The sequence below is a fragment of the Brachyhypopomus gauderio genome, chromosome 14 (genome assembly GCF_052324685.1).
Source record: "Brachyhypopomus gauderio isolate BG-103 chromosome 14, BGAUD_0.2, whole genome shotgun sequence".
In the NCBI taxonomy this organism is placed as follows: Eukaryota; Metazoa; Chordata; class Actinopteri; order Gymnotiformes; family Hypopomidae; genus Brachyhypopomus; species Brachyhypopomus gauderio.
The window spans coordinates 23,086,233-23,110,450 of record NC_135224.1 but is presented as its reverse complement, the minus strand read 5'-3'; the positions used below and the strand labels follow the sequence as shown (position 1 = coordinate 23,110,450).

Below are 24,218 nucleotides of genomic sequence, written 5' to 3'. Positions count from 1 at the left end.
ATACACACACACGTGCGCGCACACACACGCACACACACTCAAGGACCTAGTGGAATCTTTTTGCATGATCCCATTTTTACAGTTCATTTTTATATATCTGGTGTATTGGAGCAGACAGACATGAATGCATAATGTTGCTAGTTAGACTCTCCTTGAATTAAATTATGGAGATCTGCTTTGAATGACAAGTTTTGAGTTTCAAGTTTATTTAATGGTTTATATTTGTGCTCCAGTATCCCTCTTGGCAAAGAGCTCTAACATCTAATCCCACAACACCTCCGGATCAGAGCATGACAGCTTCTTTACAACGCTGTCTTACTTTTCCCACAGGGCTGGTGATGTTTGCTCTTCTGACATTACCAGCCCCAACTCCCTTGAAGAAACCAGAATGTTCTTTACTGCCTGTTAGCATCATTAGCGCACACAGCAGCAGACCCGCTTTCTGCTTCCATGAACCATCAGAAACTCTGGATATTGGTCTTCACTTCTAAACATATGCAAGCTGAAATGGGCCTGCACGTGCGCCTGTCTGCTCACTGGCTATTTGGCAGGGTATTTTTCTCCAATGTCCATATAATCGTCAAATATAAAATGCCACTTAGTTCAATACAACAACTTCATACAACAATTTTCACTTTCATGGGATTTATTGTATTGCTGTAATATGATCTATTACACCTTCCTGTTTAGAGTAAGCTACATGATAAGAATTTAAGCATGCTATTTCTAAATAATGTGTGTTTGGATGTTTTTGCAGTTTGTATGTAGAAATAAGTTGGTTTAATTTTGTGAAGCCATTTACCTGGAAATGTTGGCGGATTCCAATGAACACCTCGCCACGCATCCACCTGTTTCCTTGATTACCAGTTTCATACCATACTTCTTGAGTGACGTCACCAGACTTGATAAAAACCTATATCAAAGTACAAAAAAGACAAAAAACACACCAGTCACTTATATGTATGGTTCCAGATTAGAAAAAAAAAACATTTCAGAATGTACAATGAATTTGAAGTTACTTGTTACTTTCTACACAAACCGTATTTCTCAGTGACTCTAAAGGGTCTTTATAGTGCCTTTAAAATTTCAAGTAATTTGCTTAGGTTCTGATATGATTAATAAAAATAATATGAAAGTGATGTAAAACTAAATGCTTAATATATCGATGAAGCACTGAGTAGATATATTTATATGTATACATATTTTAAAATTGGACCTGTAATGTTCCCACAGTGAAACCATTCATGTAGTACCAGAATCCCATGGTGCACTGGGGGCCTGTGGTCGCTATGGGTGGAGTCAGGAGATCAGATGTGTGACCATAGCCTCCATTAGAGCTGTCTGCATATATATACCAACCTTGCGCAGTTGCACTATGACCAAACCACACACACACACACACACACACACACGCACACGTAGATATAATAAAAACTACACTGTTGAAAAGAATAGGCAACAAACTAAACTGCATGCAAACCAACCATTTTGTCTTTGCCTGTGAGAAAAATCAGGCTGCAAATAAAAACATTAGCAAGACCTCAAAAAGATAAAAACCACCACTAATATTTTGATACCTGAGTTTAATACCTGAGTTAGTATTAGTGACGTTTGGTAGCACATACTCACACACATCTTATATGCACTACTACGTTACTCACAGTGTATGGTCATTAACAGGTCTGTGATATTCTTCTCCATGATGTATCGTTTCTCCCTGACCTGTTTGCCAGCGGAAAGCATGGAGGGGAACTGGAGGAGCAGGGATATGCAGGTTCCACCCACATAAACCTCCGGCCTCAAAGCTGCATTCTTCCAGTACTAAACGGAGCAGAGAGATAGTAAAATGATGGTTTATGTGGCAGCACCAGTGGGTTGATGCACAACCCCCAGTATCATGTATGGATGGATTTGTGGTTAAATACAAAGTCTGTGAGATAAAAAAAATAGACATACCACAGTCTTTTTCATCAGAGCCATCGGAGCAGTCCTGTCTGAAGTCACACACTTGACTCTGGTTCACACAGCCTCCGTGTGTCCCACAAACAAACTGACCCTGTGGGCAGCTGTGAGGGGTCACCGTGTTGGGTGTGGATGTAGGCGGAGGCGTGCTGGCCTCCACCGAGGGGAGTGAACCTACACCAATGAACAGGTGGGTGCACACACACACACACACACACACACACACACACACACCAACATGGAAGGTGAATGATCCACATTTGACGGAGCGCGTACACTGATCTTGATTAATTATATATGTAAAGGTATTCCTTCCATGCTTCATGCTTAACAAAATGTGATTTTTTTAGCTTGTCCCATGTACCCTTGTAGGGCAAACAGCCCAAGAAGGAGAGATCATCAATAGCAATATCTCCAGTGAAGTCGTCTCCTACTGTCCCCTCCACTAGAACCTGAGTGGCAAGAAAGATAGAGAAAGGGCGGATTAAGAGATGAGAGGAGAGAGCAGCCCCACAGGAGGAGAGCAGCCCCATAGGAGGACACAGCCTTTGGGCCCTCAGTGAGGGGATTTCAAGCTTCTTGGGCTGAATTACACCGTGCTGGTGTGTGCGCGCTTAATGAACTGCTACTGAACGGTTTCCTGCTCAGGGGTGGATGGCTCAATATTGCTGATAGCAGACATTGGCAAGGTTTCAGTGTTTTAGAGATCTGATTACAGTTATCAGTAGTGTGACAGGGCTGTGTGACTGTGTGTATGAGGATGTGGGCATGTACATTTGTTGCTGGTGCTTTTGTGAATGCAGAGAAAGTGGCTACATATTTGTTTTTTGTTTTTTTTTTTTGCTCAATGAAACTTAAATTGCAGTTTAAGCCATACGTGATAAGCAACATCTCACATATATTCAGCCTTCCTGTACCACCAGGAATCACATTAAGCACAGGACTTTCTTTCAACTAGACAACAGTAAATCAAAATTCAGACAGAGGTGAGGTCTGAAATTTTACCTGGAAAGGGCGTGCGCTGTTCAGGTACAGTGTCTTCCTGTGCCAAAGGGTGCCCTGGTCGCCGTGGCGAACCCACAGCATTTGTCCCCGCCCACCATTCTGGGTGCGGATGTAAACGGCCAATCGGAATATGTGCTGCCCGAGCATGTGGTAGTGTAAACGGAAGACACAGGGGAAGAGACGCTCGTGTTCCCGGGGCGCGGTGGGCTGGAAAGGCCGGCTGATGAGGACGGCGGTGTCTTTGAACTCCTGAGGGGCTGAGGACTCGATGTACAGGTAGTGGCCACCTATGCTGCCCAGTGTGTGGTCCTTGAAAGGGCCTGTGTTGGGAGTGGGAGTGGGGCCCTGGATGTGGGTCCAGTCAAAAATGTCCACTTCTGTGTCCTGGGTCCAGCCACATAATCCTTTCTCAAAATCGCACATCAACTCTGGGGCTGTTGGACAGAGGGACAAAAGGGGGGCGAAAGAGAGAGACATATGATAAAATGTTATCCATTAGCTGTGGATTTCTGCCAGTTAATTATAAGTTTAACAGTATCACCTAATAATATTCGTTTCCATTTGTTGGATTTTTTCAATACGTTTTAACGACAACTTACAGCAGTTTTCCTCGTCCGTTCCATCCCCACAGTCATCGACAAGGTCACAGAGCTTCAAGTGGTCAACACATGCTCGACTCTGTCCACAGTGGAAGTCGTCAGGAGAAGGACACTTGTCCACGGCTGCTGGCAGCGAGCAGTTGTGAAAGGCGATGTCGTCCAGGGCGGACACGCCGTCGTACACGCCCAGACTCAGTTTGACCACCGAGAGCTGGAAGGGTCTGCTCTGACGGCCAATCTGTACAGTCACCGGCTGCCAGTAGTTGCCTTGGTGATATAGTGTACGCCACAAGACAGTGAGCTTGTCCATGCCTTCAATTCGTAGATACATGTTGGCAGCGCCGACAGACATACCAGCGTTATAATGCCTATGTAGTCAAAATAAAAAATATTGTGTCCCTTTTAGTATTGACTTCAGTACAAAGAGGATATCCATGACAGACGGAATAAAAATAAAACTTGGGAGGTAAACAAGGGGTGACTCTTTTACCAGAAGGTCATGGTACAGTCTGAGGCCACCTCGTGGAACATGGGGCTCCTGAGTAAAGCTTGCTGAGAAAAACTGTTCCTGCTCTTCAAAACGAACATAAAGTGGCCTGCAAAACAAGCAGTCACAGTTTTACAGGCTGACAGGAAAACACTGAGTGAGCTGTGGAGAGAAACAGAGAGACAGAGAGAAACAGAGAGAGAGACAGAGAGAGCGATAGAGAGAGAGAGAGAGAATGAGCCCACTCTGTGTTTAAATCGCCAACTTCCAAATGGTCTATAAACACCAGTATTTGCAGACAGACATGAGAGAGAAGACACGATAAACAAAGTTTTGGGGGGCAAATATCTGCATATGCTATTATAAAGTCATGAGTTCCTCTCAGTCCTGGAATGAAGGGAAGTGAGTAAAGAAGATTCTGTGGACAATGAAGATAGACAGTGCCAAATATAGATTCAAAACACTCCGACATGAAACTGGAGCTGATGGAAACGTAGCATCACCCCTCACAGGCTGTCAGAGCCAGAGCGGGTCAGCAGAAGGCTAGTGTCCTCACAGGGCCTTTCACTACGGTTGGCCCGAAAACCTATGGCATGACTGGAAAAGTACGTTGGCCCAGGAACGTACCGGATTCGACTTTGTCTGGATTTTCTTAGCACAAGTGTAACCCTATCTACCTGTTATAGGGGAGGAGATATGTGGCAGTGATTTAATGAAGGCTTCAGCTAAAGGCCATGGCCATATTTCAGCTATAAACAACTTTATTGGCTTCTTTCCCACTTTGGCTTCAGGCTGGTGGTATTCTTGACACCAACCTATTTATGTCAGCTTGGCGATATGGGTTTGATAGAGACTACAAAGTACTTTTGCAAATCAGTCTGGACAAGGGAGTCTGCCAAATGCTTTAAATTTAAAGGACTACCCTAAAAAACAAATTTTTTCCTTATTTTATTGGCTTCCAAAATGAGATAATTTGCTGACCGCCATATTTTCTGTTGTTATTGAGCTGGTAAAGTGTTTAACACACAGCAGATGGTCACTCTGTGGAATGTGTTTGGGAGCAGTCACCATTGTTAGTGTTGGTGGAGTGGTCTCACCTGTGCTTGTGTTGGTGGAGTGGTCTCACCTGTGCTTGTGTTGGTGGAGTGGTCTCACCTGTGCTTGTGTTGGTGGAGTGGTCTCACCTGTGCTTGTGTTAGTGGAGTGGTGTTACCTGTGCTTGTGTTAGTGGAGTGGTCTCACCTGTGTTAGGGTTGGTGGAGTGGTCTCACCTGTGTTAGTGTTGGTGGAGTGGTGTTACCTGTGCTTGTGTTAGTGGAGTGGTCTCACCTGTGTTAGTGTTGGTGGAGTGGTCTCACCTGTGCTTGTGTTAGTGGAGTGGTCTCACCTGTGCTTGTGTTGGTGGAGTGGTCTCACCTGTGCTTGTGTTGGTGGAGTGGTCTCACCATTGCTTGTGTTGGTGGAGTGGTCTCACCATTGCTTGTGTTGGTGGAGTGGTCTCACCTGTGTTTGTGTTGGTGGAGTGGTCTCATCTGTGCTTGTGTTGGTGGAGTGGTCTCACCTGTGCTTGTGTTAGTGGAGTGGTCTCACCTGTGTTAGTGTTGGTGGAGTGGTGTTACCTGTGCTTGTGTTAGTGGAGTGGTCTCACCTGTGTTAGGGTTGGTGGAGTGGTCTCACCTGTGTTAGTGTTGGTGGAGTGGTGTTACCTGTGCTTGTGTTAGTGGAGTGGTCTCACCTGTGTTAGTGTTGGTGGAGTGGTCTCACCTGTACTTGTGTTGGTGGAGTGGTCTCACCTGTGTTAGTGTTGGGGGAGTGGTCTCACCTGTGTTAGTGTTGGTGGAGTGGTGTTACCTGTGTTAGTGTTGGTGAAGTGGTCTCACCTGTGTTAGTGTTGGTGGAGTGGTCTCACCTGTGCTTGTGTTGGTGGAGTGGTGTTACCTGTGTTAGTGTTGGTGGAGTGGTCTCACCTGTGTTAGTGTTGGTGGTGTGGTTTCACCTGTGCTTGTGTTGGTGGAGTGGTCTCACCTGTGCTTGTGTTGGTGGAGTGGTCTCACCTGTGCTTGTGTTGGTGGAGTGGTCTAACCTGTGCTTGTGTTGGTGGAGTGGTCTCACCTGTGTTTGTGTTGGTGGAGTGGTCTCACCTGTGATTGTGTTGGTGGAGTGGTATTACCTGTGCTTGTGTTGGTGGAGTGGTCTCACCTGTGCTTGTGTTGGTGGAGTGGTCTCACCTGTGCTTGTGTTGGTGGAGTGATCTCACCTGTGCTTGTGTTGGTGGAGTGGTCTCACCTGTGTTAGTGTTGGTGGAGTGGTCTCACCATTGCTTGTGTTGGTGGAGTGGTGTTACCTGTGTTAGTGTTGGTGGAGTGGTCTCACCTGTGTTAGTGTTGGTGGTGTGGTTTCACCTGTGCTTGTGTTGGTGGAGTGGTCTCACCTGTGATTGTGTTGGTGGAGTGGTCTAACCTGTGCTTGTGTTGGTGGAGTGGTCTCACCTGTGTTTGTGTTGGTGGAGTGGTCTCATCTGTGCTTGTGTTGGTGGAGTGGTGTTACCTGTGCTTGTGTTGGTGGAGTGGTCTCACCTGTGTTAGTGTTGGTAGAGTGGTGTTACCTGTGCTTGTGGAGTGGTCTCATCTGTGCTTGTGTTGGTGGAGTTGTCTCACCTGTGCTTGTGTTGGTGGAGTGGTGTTACCTGTACTTGTGTTGGTGGAGTGGTCTCACCTGTGTTAGTGTTGGTGGAGTGGTCTCACTTGTGCTTGTGTTGGTGGAGTGGTCTCACCTGTGTTTGTGTTGGTGGAGTGGTCTCACTTGTACTTGTGTTGGTGGAGTGGTCTCACCTGTGCTTGTGTTGGTGGAGTGGTCTCACCTGTGCTTGTGTTGGTGGAGTGGTCTAACCTGTGCTTGTGTTGGTGGAGTGGTCTCACCTGTGTTTGTGTTGGTGGAGTGGTCTCACCTGTGATTGTGTTGGTGGAGTGGTCTAACCTGTGCTTGTGTTGGTGGAGTGGTCTCACCTGTGTTTGTGTTGGTGGAGTGGTCTCACCTGTGTTTGTGTTGGTGGAGTGGTCTCACCTGTGATTGTGTTGGTGGAGTGGTCTAACCTGTGCTTGTGTTGGTGGAGTGGTCTCACCTGTGTTTGTGTTGGTGGAGTGGTCTCATCTGTGCTTGTGTTGGTGGAGTGGTGTTACCTGTGCTTGTGTTGGTGGAGTGGTCTCACCTGTGTTAGTGTTGGTGGAGTGGTGTTACCTGTGCTTGTGGAGTGGTCTCATCTGTGCTTGTGTTGGTGGAGTTGTCTCACCTGTGCTTGTGTTGGTGGAGTGGTGTTACCTGTACTTGTGTTGGTGGAGTGGTCTCACCTGTGTTAGTGTTGGTGGAGTGGTCTCACTTGTGCTTGTGTTGGTGGAGTGGTCTCACCTGTGTTTGTGTTGGTGGAGTGGTCTCACCTGTGTTTGTGTTGGTGGAGTGGTCTCACTTGTACTTGTGTTGGTGGAGTGGTCTCACCTGTGCTTGTGTTGGTGGAGTGGTCTCACCTGTGCTTGTGTTGGTGGAGTGGTCTAACCTGTGCTTGTGTTGGTGGAGTGGTCTCACCTGTGTTAGTGTTGGTGGAGTGGTCTCACTTGTGCTTGTGTTGGTGGAGGGGTCTCACCTGTGTTTGTGTTGGTGGAGTGGTCTCACTTGTACTTGTGTTGGTGGAGTGGTCTCACCTGTATTTGTGTTGGTGGAGTGGTGCTACCTGTACTTGTGTTGGTGGAGTGGTGTTACCTGTACTTGTGTTGGTGGAGTGGTGTTACCTGTACTTGTGTTGGTGGAGTGGTCTAACCTGTGTTAGTGTTGGTGGAGTGGTCTCACCTGTGCTTGTGTTGGTGAAGTGGTCTCACCTGTGTTAGTGTTGGTGGAGTGGTCTCATCTGTGCTTATGTTGGTGGAGTGGTGTTACCTGTACTTGTGTTTGTGGAGTGGTGTTACCTGTACTTGTGTTGGTGGAGTGGTCTCACCTGTATTTGTGTTGGTGGAGTGGTGCTACCTGTACTTGTGTTGGTGGAGTGGTCTCACCTATGTTAGTGTTGGTGGAGTGGTCTCACCTATGTTAGTGTTGGTGGAGTGGTCTCACCTGTACTTGTGTTGGTGGAGTGGTCTCACCTGTATTTGTGTTGGTGGAGTGGTGTTACCTGTATTTGTGTTGGTGGAGTGGTCTCACCTGTGCTTGTGTTGGTGGAGTGGTGTTACCTGTACTTGTGTTGGTGGAGTGGTGTTACCTGTGCTTGTGTTGGTGGAGTGGTGTTACCTGTACTTGTGTTGGTGGAGTGGTGTTACCTGTATTTGTGTTGGTGGTCTCACCTGTGTTAGTGTTGGTGGAGTGGTGCTACCTGTACTTGTGTTGGTGGAGTGGTCTAACCTGTGTTAGTGTTGGTGGAGTGGTCTCACCTGTGCTTGTGTTGGTGGAGTGGTCTCACCTGTGTTAGTGTTGGTGGAGTGGTCTCGTCTGTATTTGTGTTGGTGGAGTGGTGCTACCTGTACTTGTGTTGGTGGAGTGGTCTCACCTATGTTAGTGTTGGTGGAGTGGTCTCACCTGTACTTGTGTTGGTGGAGTGGTCTCACCTGTATTTGTGTTGGTGGAGTGGTGTTACCTGTACTTGTGTTGGTGGAGTGGTGTTACCTGTACTTGTGTTTGTGGAGTGGTGTTACCTGTACTTGTGTTGGTGGAGTGGTCTCACCTGTACTTGTGTTGGTGGAGTGGTCTCACCTGTATTTGTGTTGGTGGAGTGGTGCTACCTGTACTTGTGTTGGTGGAGTGGTCTCACCTATGTTAGTGTTGGTGGAGTGGTCTCACCTGTACTTGTGTTGGTGGAGTGGTCTCACCTGTATTTGTGTTGGTGGAGTGGTGCTACCTGTACTTGTGTTGGTGGAGTGGTGTTACCTGTGCTTGTGTTGGTGGAGTGGTCTCACCTGTGTTAGTGTTGGGGGAGTGGTCTCACCTGTGTTAGTGTTGGTGGAGTGGTGTTACCTGTGTTAGTGTTGGGGGAGTGGTCTCACCTGTGTTAGTGTTGGTGGAGTGGTGTTACCTGTGTTAGTGTTGGTGAAGTGGTCTCACCTGTGTTAGTGTTGGTGGAGTGGTCTCACCTGTGCTTGTGTTGGTGGAGTGGTGTTACCTGTGTTAGTGTTGGTGGAGTGGTCTCACCTGTGTTAGTGTTGGTGGTGTGGTTTCACCTGTGCTTGTGTTGGTGGAGTGGTCTCACCTGTGCTTGTGTTGGTGGAGTGGTCTCACCTGTGCTTGTGTTGGTGGAGTGGTCTAACCTGTGCTTGTGTTGGTGGAGTGGTCTCACCTGTGTTTGTGTTGGTGGAGTGGTCTCACCTGTGATTGTGTTGGTGGAGTGGTATTACCTGTGCTTGTGTTGGTGGAGTGGTCTCACCTGTGCTTGTGTTGGTGGAGTGGTCTCACCTGTGCTTGTGTTGGTGGAGTGATCTCACCTGTGCTTGTGTTGGTGGAGTGGTCTCACCTGTGTTAGTGTTGGTGGAGTGGTCTCACCATTGCTTGTGTTGGTGGAGTGGTGTTACCTGTGTTAGTGTTGGTGGAGTGGTCTCACCTGTGTTAGTGTTGGTGGTGTGGTTTCACCTGTGCTTGTGTTGGTGGAGTGGTCTCACCTGTGATTGTGTTGGTGGAGTGGTCTAACCTGTGCTTGTGTTGGTGGAGTGGTCTCACCTGTGTTTGTGTTGGTGGAGTGGTCTCATCTGTGCTTGTGTTGGTGGAGTGGTGTTACCTGTGCTTGTGTTGGTGGAGTGGTCTCACCTGTGTTAGTGTTGGTAGAGTGGTGTTACCTGTGCTTGTGGAGTGGTCTCATCTGTGCTTGTGTTGGTGGAGTTGTCTCACCTGTGCTTGTGTTGGTGGAGTGGTGTTACCTGTACTTGTGTTGGTGGAGTGGTCTCACCTGTGTTAGTGTTGGTGGAGTGGTCTCACTTGTGCTTGTGTTGGTGGAGTGGTCTCACCTGTGTTTGTGTTGGTGGAGTGGTCTCACTTGTACTTGTGTTGGTGGAGTGGTCTCACCTGTGCTTGTGTTGGTGGAGTGGTCTCACCTGTGCTTGTGTTGGTGGAGTGGTCTAACCTGTGCTTGTGTTGGTGGAGTGGTCTCACCTGTGTTTGTGTTGGTGGAGTGGTCTCACCTGTGATTGTGTTGGTGGAGTGGTCTAACCTGTGCTTGTGTTGGTGGAGTGGTCTCACCTGTGTTTGTGTTGGTGGAGTGGTCTCACCTGTGTTTGTGTTGGTGGAGTGGTCTCACCTGTGATTGTGTTGGTGGAGTGGTCTAACCTGTGCTTGTGTTGGTGGAGTGGTCTCACCTGTGTTTGTGTTGGTGGAGTGGTCTCATCTGTGCTTGTGTTGGTGGAGTGGTGTTACCTGTGCTTGTGTTGGTGGAGTGGTCTCACCTGTGTTAGTGTTGGTGGAGTGGTGTTACCTGTGCTTGTGGAGTGGTCTCATCTGTGCTTGTGTTGGTGGAGTTGTCTCACCTGTGCTTGTGTTGGTGGAGTGGTGTTACCTGTACTTGTGTTGGTGGAGTGGTCTTACCTGTGTTAGTGTTGGTGGAGTGGTCTCACTTGTGCTTGTGTTGGTGGAGTGGTCTCACCTGTGTTTGTGTTGGTGGAGTGGTCTCACCTGTGTTTGTGTTGGTGGAGTGGTCTCACTTGTACTTGTGTTGGTGGAGTGGTCTCACCTGTGCTTGTGTTGGTGGAGTGGTCTCACCTGTGCTTGTGTTGGTGGAGTGGTCTAACCTGTGCTTGTGTTGGTGGAGTGGTCTCACCTGTGTTAGTGTTGGTGGAGTGGTCTCACTTGTGCTTGTGTTGGTGGAGGGGTCTCACCTGTGTTTGTGTTGGTGGAGTGGTCTCACTTGTACTTGTGTTGGTGGAGTGGTCTCACCTGTATTTGTGTTGGTGGAGTGGTGCTACCTGTACTTGTGTTGGTGGAGTGGTGTTACCTGTACTTGTGTTGGTGGAGTGGTGTTACCTGTACTTGTGTTGGTGGAGTGGTCTAACCTGTGTTAGTGTTGGTGGAGTGGTCTCACCTGTGCTTGTGTTGGTGAAGTGGTCTCACCTGTGTTAGTGTTGGTGGAGTGGTCTCATCTGTGCTTATGTTGGTGGAGTGGTGTTACCTGTACTTGTGTTTGTGGAGTGGTGTTACCTGTACTTGTGTTGGTGGAGTGGTCTCACCTGTATTTGTGTTGGTGGAGTGGTGCTACCTGTACTTGTGTTGGTGGAGTGGTCTCACCTATGTTAGTGTTGGTGGAGTGGTCTCACCTATGTTAGTGTTGGTGGAGTGGTCTCACCTGTACTTGTGTTGGTGGAGTGGTGTTACCTGTATTTGTGTTGGTGGAGTGGTCTCACCTGTGCTTGTGTTGGTGGAGTGGTGTTACCTGTACTTGTGTTGGTGGAGTGGTGTTACCTGTGCTTGTGTTGGTGGAGTGGTGTTACCTGTACTTGTGTTGGTGGAGTGGTGTTACCTGTATTTGTGTTGGTGGTCTCACCTGTGTTAGTGTTGGTGGAGTGGTGCTACCTGTACTTGTGTTGGTGGAGTGGTCTAACCTGTGTTAGTGTTGGTGGAGTGGTCTCACCTGTGCTTGTGTTGGTGGAGTGGTCTCACCTGTGTTAGTGTTGGTGGAGTGGTCTCGTCTGTATTTGTGTTGGTGGAGTGGTGCTACCTGTACTTGTGTTGGTGGAGTGGTCTCACCTATGTTAGTGTTGGTGGAGTGGTCTCACCTGTACTTGTGTTGGTGGAGTGGTCTCACCTGTATTTGTGTTGGTGGAGTGGTGTTACCTGTACTTGTGTTGGTGGAGTGGTGTTACCTGTACTTGTGTTTGTGGAGTGGTGTTACCTGTACTTGTGTTGGTGGAGTGGTCTCACCTGTACTTGTGTTGGTGGAGTGGTCTCACCTGTATTTGTGTTGGTGGAGTGGTGCTACCTGTACTTGTGTTGGTGGAGTGGTCTCACCTATGTTAGTGTTGGTGGAGTGGTCTCACCTGTACTTGTGTTGGTGGAGTGGTCTCACCTGTATTTGTGTTGGTGGAGTGGTGCTACCTGTACTTGTGTTGGTGGAGTGGTGTTACCTGTGCTTGTGTTGGTGGAGTGGTCTCACCTGTGTTAGTGTTGGGGGAGTGGTCTCACCTGTGTTAGTGTTGGTGGAGTGGTGTTACCTGTGTTAGTGTTGGGGGAGTGGTCTCACCTGTGTTAGTGTTGGTGGAGTGGTGTTACCTGTGTTAGTGTTGGTGAAGTGGTCTCACCTGTGTTAGTGTTGGTGGAGTGGTCTCACCTGTGCTTGTGTTGGTGGAGTGGTGTTACCTGTGTTAGTGTTGGTGGAGTGGTCTCACCTGTGTTAGTGTTGGTGGTGTGGTTTCACCTGTGCTTGTGTTGGTGGAGTGGTCTCACCTGTGCTTGTGTTGGTGGAGTGGTCTCACCTGTGCTTGTGTTGGTGGAGTGGTCTAACCTGTGCTTGTGTTGGTGGAGTGGTCTCACCTGTGTTTGTGTTGGTGGAGTGGTCTCACCTGTGATTGTGTTGGTGGAGTGGTATTACCTGTGCTTGTGTTGGTGGAGTGGTCTCACCTGTGCTTGTGTTGGTGGAGTGGTCTCACCTGTGCTTGTGTTGGTGGAGTGATCTCACCTGTGCTTGTGTTGGTGGAGTGGTCTCACCTGTGTTAGTGTTGGTGGAGTGGTCTCACCATTGCTTGTGTTGGTGGAGTGGTGTTACCTGTGTTAGTGTTGGTGGAGTGGTCTCACCTGTGTTAGTGTTGGTGGTGTGGTTTCACCTGTGCTTGTGTTGGTGGAGTGGTCTCACCTGTGATTGTGTTGGTGGAGTGGTCTAACCTGTGCTTGTGTTGGTGGAGTGGTCTCACCTGTGTTTGTGTTGGTGGAGTGGTCTCATCTGTGCTTGTGTTGGTGGAGTGGTGTTACCTGTGCTTGTGTTGGTGGAGTGGTCTCACCTGTGTTAGTGTTGGTAGAGTGGTGTTACCTGTGCTTGTGGAGTGGTCTCATCTGTGCTTGTGTTGGTGGAGTTGTCTCACCTGTGCTTGTGTTGGTGGAGTGGTGTTACCTGTACTTGTGTTGGTGGAGTGGTCTCACCTGTGTTAGTGTTGGTGGAGTGGTCTCACTTGTGCTTGTGTTGGTGGAGTGGTCTCACCTGTGTTTGTGTTGGTGGAGTGGTCTCACTTGTACTTGTGTTGGTGGAGTGGTCTCACCTGTGCTTGTGTTGGTGGAGTGGTCTCACCTGTGCTTGTGTTGGTGGAGTGGTCTAACCTGTGCTTGTGTTGGTGGAGTGGTCTCACCTGTGTTTGTGTTGGTGGAGTGGTCTCACCTGTGATTGTGTTGGTGGAGTGGTCTAACCTGTGCTTGTGTTGGTGGAGTGGTCTCACCTGTGTTTGTGTTGGTGGAGTGGTCTCACCTGTGTTTGTGTTGGTGGAGTGGTCTCACCTGTGATTGTGTTGGTGGAGTGGTCTAACCTGTGCTTGTGTTGGTGGAGTGGTCTCACCTGTGTTTGTGTTGGTGGAGTGGTCTCATCTGTGCTTGTGTTGGTGGAGTGGTGTTACCTGTGCTTGTGTTGGTGGAGTGGTCTCACCTGTGTTAGTGTTGGTGGAGTGGTGTTACCTGTGCTTGTGGAGTGGTCTCATCTGTGCTTGTGTTGGTGGAGTTGTCTCACCTGTGCTTGTGTTGGTGGAGTGGTGTTACCTGTACTTGTGTTGGTGGAGTGGTCTCACCTGTGTTAGTGTTGGTGGAGTGGTCTCACTTGTGCTTGTGTTGGTGGAGTGGTCTCACCTGTGTTTGTGTTGGTGGAGTGGTCTCACCTGTGTTTGTGTTGGTGGAGTGGTCTCACTTGTACTTGTGTTGGTGGAGTGGTCTCACCTGTGCTTGTGTTGGTGGAGTGGTCTCACCTGTGCTTGTGTTGGTGGAGTGGTCTAACCTGTGCTTGTGTTGGTGGAGTGGTCTCACCTGTGTTAGTGTTGGTGGAGTGGTCTCACTTGTGCTTGTGTTGGTGGAGTGGTCTCACCTGTGTTTGTGTTGGTGGAGTGGTCTCACTTGTACTTGTGTTGGTGGAGTGGTCTCACCTGTATTTGTGTTGGTGGAGTGGTGCTACCTGTACTTGTGTTGGTGGAGTGGTGTTACCTGTACTTGTGTTGGTGGAGTGGTGTTACCTGTACTTGTGTTGGTGGAGTGGTCTAACCTGTGTTAGTGTTGGTGGAGTGGTCTCACCTGTGCTTGTGTTGGTGAAGTGGTCTCACCTGTGTTAGTGTTGGTGGAGTGGTCTCATCTGTGCTTATGTTGGTGGAGTGGTGTTACCTGTACTTGTGTTTGTGGAGTGGTGTTACCTGTACTTGTGTTGGTGGAGTGGTCTCACCTGTATTTGTGTTGGTGGAGTGGTGCTACCTGTACTTGTGTTGGTGGAGTGGTCTCACCTATGTTAGTGTTGGTGGAGTGGTCTCACCTATGTTAGTGTTGGTGGAGTGGTCTCACCTGTACTTGTGTTGGTGGAGTGGTCTCACCTGTATTTGTGTTGGTGGAGTGGTGTTACCTGTATTTGTGTTGGTGGAGTGGTCTCACCTGTGCTTGTGTTGGTGGAGTGGTGTTACCTGTACTTGTGTTGGTGGAGTGGTGTTACCTGTGCTTGTGTTGGTGGAGTGGTGTTACCTGTACTTGTGTTGGTGGAGTGGTGTTACCTGTATTTGTGTTGGTGGTCTCACCTGTGTTAGTGTTGGTGGAGTGGTGCTACCTGTACTTGTGTTGGTGGAGTGGTCTAACCTGTGTTAGTGTTGGTGGAGTGGTCTCACCTGTGCTTGTGTTGGTGGAGTGGTCTCACCTGTGTTAGTGTTGGTGGAGTGGTCTCGTCTGTATTTGTGTTGGTGGAGTGGTGCTACCTGTACTTGTGTTGGTGGAGTGGTCTCACCTATGTTAGTGTTGGTGGAGTGGTCTCACCTGTACTTGTGTTGGTGGAGTGGTCTCACCTGTATTTGTGTTGGTGGAGTGGTGTTACCTGTACTTGTGTTGGTGGAGTGGTGTTACCTGTACTTGTGTTTGTGGAGTGGTGTTACCTGTACTTGTGTTGGTGGAGTGGTCTCACCTGTACTTGTGTTGGTGGAGTGGTCTCACCTGTATTTGTGTTGGTGGAGTGGTGCTACCTGTACTTGTGTTGGTGGAGTGGTCTCACCTATGTTAGTGTTGGTGGAGTGGTCTCACCTGTACTTGTGTTGGTGGAGTGGTCTCACCTGTATTTGTGTTGGTGGAGTGGTGCTACCTGTACTTGTGTTGGTGGAGTGGTGTTACCTGTATTTGTGTTGGTGGAGTGGTGTTACCTGTATTTGTGTTGGTGGAGTGGTCTCACCTGTGCTTGTGTTGGTGGAGTGGTCTCACCTGTGATTGTGTTGGTGGAGTGGTCTAACCTGTGCTTGTGTTGGTGGAGTGGTCTCACCTGTGTTTGTGTTGGTGGAGTGGTCTCATCTGTGCTTGTGTTGGTGGAGTGGTGTTACCTGTGCTTGTGTTGGTGGAGTGGTCTCACCTGTGTTAGTGTTGGTAGAGTGGTGTTACCTGTGCTTGTGGAGTGGTCTCATCTGTGCTTGTGTTGGTGGAGTTGTCTCACCTGTGCTTGTGTTGGTGGAGTGGTGTTACCTGTACTTGTGTTGGTGGAGTGGTCTCACCTGTGTTAGTGTTGGTGGAGTGGTCTCACTTGTGCTTGTGTTGGTGGAGTGGTCTCACCTGTGTTTGTGTTGGTGGAGTGGTCTCACTTGTACTTGAGTTGGTGGAGTGGTCTCACCTGTGCTTGTGTTGGTGGAGTGGTCTCACCTGTGCTTGTGTTGGTGGAGTGGTCTAACCTGTGCTTGTGTTGGTGGAGTGGTCTCACCTGTGTTTGTGTTGGTGGAGTGGTCTCACCTGTGATTGTGTTGGTGGAGTGGTCTAACCTGTGCTTGTGTTGGTGGAGTGGTCTCACCTGTGTTTGTGTTGGTGGAGTGGTCTCACCTGTGTTTGTGTTGGTGGAGTGGTCTCACCTGTGATTGTGTTGGTGGAGTGGTCTAACCTGTGCTTGTGTTGGTGGAGTGGTCTCACCTGTGTTTGTGTTGGTGGAGTGGTCTCATCTGTGCTTGTGTTGGTGGAGTGGTGTTACCTGTGCTTGTGTTGGTGGAGTGGTCTCACCTGTGTTAGTGTTGGTGGAGTGGTGTTACCTGTGCTTGTGGAGTGGTCTCATCTGTGCTTGTGTTGGTGGAGTTGTCTCACCTGTGCTTGTGTTGGTGGAGTGGTGTTACCTGTACTTGTGTTGGTGGAGTGGTCTTACCTGTGTTAGTGTTGGTGGAGTGGTCTCACTTGTGCTTGTGTTGGTGGAGTGGTCTCACCTGTGTTTGTGTTGGTGGAGTGGTCTCACCTGTGTTTGTGTTGGTGGAGTGGTCTCACTTGTACTTGTGTTGGTGGAGTGGTCTCACCTGTGCTTGTGTTGGTGGAGTGGTCTCACCTGTGCTTGTGTTGGTGGAGTGGTCTAACCTGTGCTTGTGTTGGTGGAGTGGTCTCACCTGTGTTAGTGTTGGTGGAGTGGTCTCACTTGTGCTTGTGTTGGTGGAGGGGTCTCACCTGTGTTTGTGTTGGTGGAGTGGTCTCACTTGTACTTGTGTTGGTGGAGTGGTCTCACCTGTATTTGTGTTGGTGGAGTGGTGCTACCTGTACTTGTGTTGGTGGAGTGGTGTTACCTGTACTTGTGTTGGTGGAGTGGTGTTACCTGTACTTGTGTTGGTGGAGTGGTCTAACCTGTGTTAGTGTTGGTGGAGTGGTCTCACCTGTGCTTGTGTTGGTGAAGTGGTCTCACCTGTGTTAGTGTTGGTGGAGTGGTCTCATCTGTGCTTATGTTGGTGGAGTGGTGTTACCTGTACTTGTGTTTGTGGAGTGGTGTTACCTGTACTTGTGTTGGTGGAGTGGTCTCACCTGTATTTGTGTTGGTGGAGTGGTGCTACCTGTACTTGTGTTGGTGGAGTGGTCTCACCTATGTTAGTGTTGGTGGAGTGGTCTCACCTATGTTAGTGTTGGTGGAGTGGTCTCACCTGTACTTGTGTTGGTGGAGTGGTGTTACCTGTATTTGTGTTGGTGGAGTGGTCTCACCTGTGCTTGTGTTGGTGGAGTGGTGTTACCTGTACTTGTGTTGGTGGAGTGGTGTTACCTGTGCTTGTGTTGGTGGAGTGGTGTTACCTGTACTTGTGTTGGTGGAGTGGTGTTACCTGTATTTGTGTTGGTGGTCTCACCTGTGTTAGTGTTGGTGGAGTGGTGCTACCTGTACTTGTGTTGGTGGAGTGGTCTAACCTGTGTTAGTGTTGGTGGAGTGGTCTCACCTGTGCTTGTGTTGGTGGAGTGGTCTCACCTGTGTTAGTGTTGGTGGAGTGGTCTCGTCTGTATTTGTGTTGGTGGAGTGGTGCTACCTGTACTTGTGTTGGTGGAGTGGTCTTACCTATGTTAGTGTTGGTGGAGTGGTCTCACCTGTACTTGTGTTGGTGGAGTGGTCTCACCTGTATTTGTGTTGGTGGAGTGGTGTTACCTGTACTTGTGTTGGTGGAGTGGTGTTACCTGTACTTGTGTTTGTGGAGTGGTGTTACCTGTACTTGTGTTGGTGGAGTGGTCTCACCTGTACTTGTGTTGGTGGAGTGGTCTCACCTGTATTTGTGTTGGTGGAGTGGTGCTACCTGTACTTGTGTTGGTGGAGTGGTCTCACCTATGTTAGTGTTGGTGGAGTGGTCTCACCTGTACTTGTGTTGGTGGAGTGGTCTCACCTGTATTTGTGTTGGTGGAGTGGTGCTACCTGTACTTGTGTTGGTGGAGTGGTGTTACCTGTGCTTGTGTTGGTGGAGTGGTCTCACCTGTGTTAGTGTTGGGGGAGTGGTCTCACCTGTGTTAGTGTTGGTGGAGTGGTGTTACCTGTGTTAGTGTTGGGGGAGTGGTCTCACCTGTGTTAGTGTTGGTGGAGTGGTGTTACCTGTGTTAGTGTTGGTGAAGTGGTCTCACCTGTGTTAGTGTTGGTGGAGTGGTCTCACCTGTGCTTGTGTTGGTGGAGTGGTGTTACCTGTGTTAGTGTTGGTGGAGTGGTCTCACCTGTGTTAGTGTTGGTGGTGTGGTTTCACCTGTGCTTGTGTTGGTGGAGTGGTCTCACCTGTGCTTGTGTTGGTGGAGTGGTCTCACCTGTGCTTGTGTTGGTGGAGTGGTCTAACCTGTGCTTGTGTTGGTGGAGTGGTCTCACCTGTGTTTGTGTTGGTGGAGTGGTCTCACCTGTGATTGTGTTGGTGGAGTGGTATTACCTGTGCTTGTGTTGGTGGAGTGGTCTCACCTGTGCTTGTGTTGGTGGAGTGGTCTCACCTGTGCTTGTGTTGGTGGAGTGATCTCACCTGTGCTTGTGTTGGTGGAGTGGTCTCACCTGTGTTAGTGTTGGTGGAGTGGTCTCACCATTGCTTGTGTTGGTGGAGTGGTGTTACCTGTGTTAGTGTTGGTGGAGTGGTCTCACCTGTGTTAGTGTTGGTGGTGTGGTTTCACCTGTGCTTGTGTTGGTGGAGTGGTCTCACCTGTGATTGTGTTGGTGGAGTGGTCTAACCTGTGCTTGTGTTGGTGGAGTGGTCTCACCTGTGTTTGTGTTGGTGGAGTGGTCTCATCTGTGCTTGTGTTGGTGGAGTGGTGTTACCTGTGCTTGTGTTGGTGGAGTGGTCTCACCTGTGTTAGTGTTGGTAGAGTGGTGTTACCTGTGCTTGTGGAGTGGTCTCATCTGTGCTTGTGTTGGTGGAGTTGTCTCACCTGTGCTTGTGTTGGTGGAGTGGTGTTACCTGTACTTGTGTTGGTGGAGTGGTCTCACCTGTGTTAGTGTTGGTGGAGTGGTCTCACTTGTGCTTGTGTTGGTGGAGTGGTCTCACCTGTGTTTGTGTTGGTGGAGTGGTCTCACTTGTACTTGTGTTGGTGGAGTGGTCTCACCTGTGCTTGTGTTGGTGGAGTGGTCTCACCTGTGCTTGTGTTGGTGGAGTGGTCTAACCTGTGCTTGTGTTGGTGGAGTGGTCTCACCTGTGTTTGTGTTGGTGGAGTGGTCTCACCTGTGATTGTGTTGGTGGAGTGGTCTAACCTGTGCTTGTGTTGGTGGAGTGGTCTCACCTGTGTTTGTGTTGGTGGAGTGGTCTCACCTGTGTTTGTGTTGGTGGAGTGGTCTCACCTGTGATTGTGTTGGTGGAGTGGTCTAACCTGTGCTTGTGTTGGTGGAGTGGTCTCACCTGTGTTTGTGTTGGTGGAGTGGTCTCATCTGTGCTTGTGTTGGTGGAGTGGTGTTACCTGTGCTTGTGTTGGTGGAGTGGTCTCACCTGTGTTAGTGTTGGTGGAGTGGTGTTACCTGTGCTTGTGGAGTGGTCTCATCTGTGCTTGTGTTGGTGGAGTTGTCTCACCTGTGCTTGTGTTGGTGGAGTGGTGTTACCTGTACTTGTGTTGGTGGAGTGGTCTCACCTGTGTTAGTGTTGGTGGAGTGGTCTCACTTGTGCTTGTGTTGGTGGAGTGGTCTCACCTGTGTTTGTGTTGGTGGAGTGGTCTCACCTGTGTTTGTGTTGGTGGAGTGGTCTCACTTGTACTTGTGTTGGTGGAGTGGTCTCACCTGTGCTTGTGTTGGTGGAGTGGTCTCACCTGTGCTTGTGTTGGTGGAGTGGTCTAACCTGTGCTTGTGTTGGTGGAGTGGTCTCACCTGTGTTAGTGTTGGTGGAGTGGTCTCACTTGTGCTTGTGTTGGTGGAGTGGTCTCACCTGTGTTTGTGTTGGTGGAGTGGTCTCACTTGTACTTGTGTTGGTGGAGTGGTCTCACCTGTATTTGTGTTGGTGGAGTGGTGCTACCTGTACTTGTGTTGGTGGAGTGGTGTTACCTGTACTTGTGTTGGTGGAGTGGTGTTACCTGTACTTGTGTTGGTGGAGTGGTCTAACCTGTGTTAGTGTTGGTGGAGTGGTCTCACCTGTGCTTGTGTTGGTGAAGTGGTCTCACCTGTGTTAGTGTTGGTGGAGTGGTCTCATCTGTGCTTATGTTGGTGGAGTGGTGTTACCTGTACTTGTGTTTGTGGAGTGGTGTTACCTGTACTTGTGTTGGTGGAGTGGTCTCACCTGTATTTGTGTTGGTGGAGTGGTGCTACCTGTACTTGTGTTGGTGGAGTGGTCTCACCTATGTTAGTGTTGGTGGAGTGGTCTCACCTATGTTAGTGTTGGTGGAGTGGTCTCACCTGTACTTGTGTTGGTGGAGTGGTCTCACCTGTATTTGTGTTGGTGGAGTGGTGTTACCTGTATTTGTGTTGGTGGAGTGGTCTCACCTGTGCTTGTGTTGGTGGAGTGGTGTTACCTGTACTTGTGTTGGTGGAGTGGTGTTACCTGTGCTTGTGTTGGTGGAGTGGTGTTACCTGTACTTGTGTTGGTGGAGTGGTGTTACCTGTATTTGTGTTGGTGGTCTCACCTGTGTTAGTGTTGGTGGAGTGGTGCTACCTGTACTTGTGTTGGTGGAGTGGTCTAACCTGTGTTAGTGTTGGTGGAGTGGTCTCACCTGTGCTTGTGTTGGTGGAGTGGTCTCACCTGTGTTAGTGTTGGTGGAGTGGTCTCGTCTGTATTTGTGTTGGTGGAGTGGTGCTACCTGTACTTGTGTTGGTGGAGTGGTCTCACCTATGTTAGTGTTGGTGGAGTGGTCTCACCTGTACTTGTGTTGGTGGAGTGGTCTCACCTGTATTTGTGTTGGTGGAGTGGTGTTACCTGTACTTGTGTTGGTGGAGTGGTGTTACCTGTACTTGTGTTTGTGGAGTGGTGTTACCTGTACTTGTGTTGGTGGAGTGGTCTCACCTGTACTTGTGTTGGTGGAGTGGTCTCACCTGTATTTGTGTTGGTGGAGTGGTGCTACCTGTACTTGTGTTGGTGGAGTGGTCTCACCTATGTTAGTGTTGGTGGAGTGGTCTCACCTGTACTTGTGTTGGTGGAGTGGTCTCACCTGTATTTGTGTTGGTGGAGTGGTGCTACCTGTACTTGTGTTGGTGGAGTGGTGTTACCTGTATTTGTGTTGGTGGAGTGGTGTTACCTGTATTTGTGTTGGTGGAGTGGTCTCACCTGTGCTTGTGTTGGTGGAGTGGTGTTACCTGTACTTGTGTTGGTGGAGTGGTGTTACCTGTACTTGTGTTGGTGGAGTGGTGTTACCTGTACTTGTGTTGGTGGAGTGGTGTTACCTGTATTTGTGCTGGTGGTCTCACCTGTGTTAGTGTTGGTGGAGTGGTGCTACCTGTACTTGTGTTGGTGGAGTGGTCTCACCTGTGTTAGTGTTGGTGGAGAGGTCTCACCTGTGCTTGTGTTGGTGGAGTGGTCTCTGGGTGGTGCTTGGTGTTGGTAGTCTGCATGGATTCCTTTAGGTGAGTGTCTGACCCAGTCAAAACCATCTGCTGGAGCAAACTCATGCCAGCCACATGAGCCCGCCTCAAAATCACACAAGGCAGCTGTGGGTCACACACACACAAACTCACCAACCCACCCACACATGCACATTAAATATATGCAGGAAGGAAGTGTTTCATGAAAGACCCATAATAAGAATCTCTGTACAACAAGCATCGTGCAATACGCACAATTCCTTTGAGGAACTTATCAAATACACTTCCAGGGTAATTACATTCAAATTATACACACTAAACATCTCTGGCTTGTGTTTACATGCGGTTTGGATTTCTGCTGAATTAGCATCATTGTGCTGACTCCTTTACCCTAGATGCAGTGTACTGTCGTGTTTAGTTTTGCTCTGGCTGTGCGGTACGCTGAGACACACTGCTCTCCAGTCCTGTGCCTCACTACATCCTGCAGTACTCACAGCAGTCAGCCTCATCTTCTCCGTGCGGACAGTCTGGAGTGAAGTCACACACTGTCTTGGCGTCCACACACACACCTGACCCACAGTCAAACTGAGAGGGGCCTGGATAGGGCACACAAATTAACTCTGCAAATATTTGACAGGACAGATTCCATTAGATGAGGTGTGAAATATCAGAAATGCTGTAGATTTCCTTCCTAACGTTACATTCCACTGATGAAATGGTTAAGAATGAAGTGGAGCAATTGACAATTCTGGCAGCAAATAATTTGGCAATTCCACTAAGGCGTAATAACTCGGTGGGATATCTTATGATTATAATAATAGTGATTCATGCATGTGTCCAAGTAATGAGGACACCCACAATTTTTTAAGAAATTATCCAACAACAAACTACAAGCATTATGACTGAAAATGATGTACTCGAATAAAAACTCAAATTAAATCTGTTGAAAATGTGCTGACACCATTTCTTGTAAGCCTAGCTCTGCAGCGTCGGACTGTTGCAGTCGCTGGTGTTGGGGCTAGCGCAGCGCAGTCCTGTTATTTATGTAGCAAACTAATGTATCCAAAACTCATGAAAGGGATGTAGTGTTTGTGCCAGCTCAGAAGGGGGAGAAAAGAGGTTTAGAACATATTTAGAATTAAAACACGACTTACCATAACTGAGTCATTCCCCATACCCTCTTCAAACTACAGTGAGACCAACATGCAGCATTAAACACATATGCACACACTTTTCTTCTTCCCGCCACCCACCAGTGACATTTTTAAGCTCTCATGGAAGCTCCAGCAGGTTATTTTATTCTGCTTAAAAGCACAACCCACTGTCACGGTACAGCATCAACTTCAGACTCGACCTTCTCTCTCTATACCACACACACACTGCCATGGTACAGCATTCAGATACAGACTGCCAACCTTCTCTCTCTATATATATATACCACACACACTGCCATATCTACACATTTACAGATTCATATGAATCTCTTATTCGTATGGGCTCAGTACTTGATAATTCTTCACAAAACATGCATGTGTATACTTGAACACATGCATGCATATACACACACAGTGTTGCATTATTATTGTTGTGGAGTATTTATTCACAATATGCTTAATACCGTAACATGTGTAATGTAGTAAAACATGTGCATTAGTGTAAATGCACTTTGTCACGCTAAGCCAGCATCTACCCTGATTCTCACTTCTAGAACCAAAGGTAAATCTTTTGTCTCAAAGTTTATCAAATAACATCTGGGTTGTGAAGAGCAGTCAAACAAATCCTTCGGGGATTATCTTCCTTGTTCTATGGCTACAGGCCACACAGAGAATATACTGCCTTGTCTATGCAACCTACAGGAATAGTGTTATATCTCCTAATCCTACTTCTGGACAAGGGTCCAGGAGATGGGCAGAATTAGGAACATTTGAGATTTCCTTCTTTCGGGGGCCCTTGAGGCACCATGAGCTTATTAAAAATGTCTCAAACACATGAGGACCTCTAGAGGTTGGAACCAGTACTGCCACCGCCATAAGTTCAGCTGGCACACAATTACGATCTCTTATATTCTGTTACACGCGCAAACCCAAACCTGACATTCTCTCTCATATCATATGTTACTCATCTTACTCAAACTAATTTGTGACATAAAAATAAATTTATTTAAATGCATTTTTACAGTCACAGGCCACATTGAGAACTTATATTAGTAGGTTTGACAGAACTTGCTAATCAAATTTCACTGTGAGCTAGGAAACGCTGAGGGAGCTAATTTGTTTGGAGAGGTGACTGGGAGATCAATCATGTTAATGGGTATATAGTTTGATTAAAGAAGGTATGGCTCTCATCAAACAGGAAATGTAAGCAAAGAGTCTAAGACTGCAGACCATTGAATGAGTGTCTGTAGGTTGACTGACAGAGCTAAATCCAAGTGTGTGTGTGTGTGTGTGTGTGTGTGTGTGTGTGTGTGTGTGTGTTACCTGCAGCCTGTACACAGCCTTGGCTGAAGGACAGGTCATCAATGGCAATGACCTCAGTAGCATCACTACTGTTGAAGATCAGTCCTCGAATTACTACCTGCAGAATGATCATATTTGTGATATATATTGCTACTGCAATACAATAAATACTTAACTAGTTTAGCATGAATAAATTACTGTTAAATTATTCCAGTGACACGTCAGGTTGTAGTGATTTGTTTTACATTTGAAAGTTTATCTTCAATCCATTTTAAAGATACCACCAGGGGCGGACTGGCATACATTAGGCTAGTACCGGGGATTTCCAAGGTGGGCCGATGGGTTAGTGGGCCGCCGGTGGTTTAACTCGGCCCGTG

The 24,218-nt window shown here is 48.3% G+C and overlaps 1 protein-coding gene across 1 annotated transcript in view; it reads right to left on the bottom strand.

Annotated features, from left to right (window-relative positions):
* Positions 1-23,974, bottom strand: part of malrd1 (MAM and LDL receptor class A domain containing 1) — a 78,029-nt gene extending 54,055 nt beyond the window's left edge. Inside the window, exons 1-11 of the mRNA XM_076972105.1 lie at positions 23,863-23,974; positions 21,880-21,981; positions 21,359-21,511; positions 4,057-4,162; positions 3,567-3,934; positions 2,968-3,401; positions 2,327-2,414; positions 1,957-2,136; positions 1,662-1,821; positions 1,217-1,373; positions 803-913 (exon numbers count right to left, since the gene is read on the bottom strand). Of these exons, the coding sequence (XP_076828220.1) occupies positions 803-913; positions 1,217-1,373; positions 1,662-1,821; positions 1,957-2,136; positions 2,327-2,414; positions 2,968-3,401; positions 3,567-3,934; positions 4,057-4,162; positions 21,359-21,511; positions 21,880-21,981; positions 23,863-23,974 (1,971 nt within the window). The remainder of the gene's footprint in view (positions 1-802; positions 914-1,216; positions 1,374-1,661; positions 1,822-1,956; positions 2,137-2,326; positions 2,415-2,967; positions 3,402-3,566; positions 3,935-4,056; positions 4,163-21,358; positions 21,512-21,879; positions 21,982-23,862) is intronic.
* Positions 23,975-24,218: the final 244 nt, after the last annotated feature.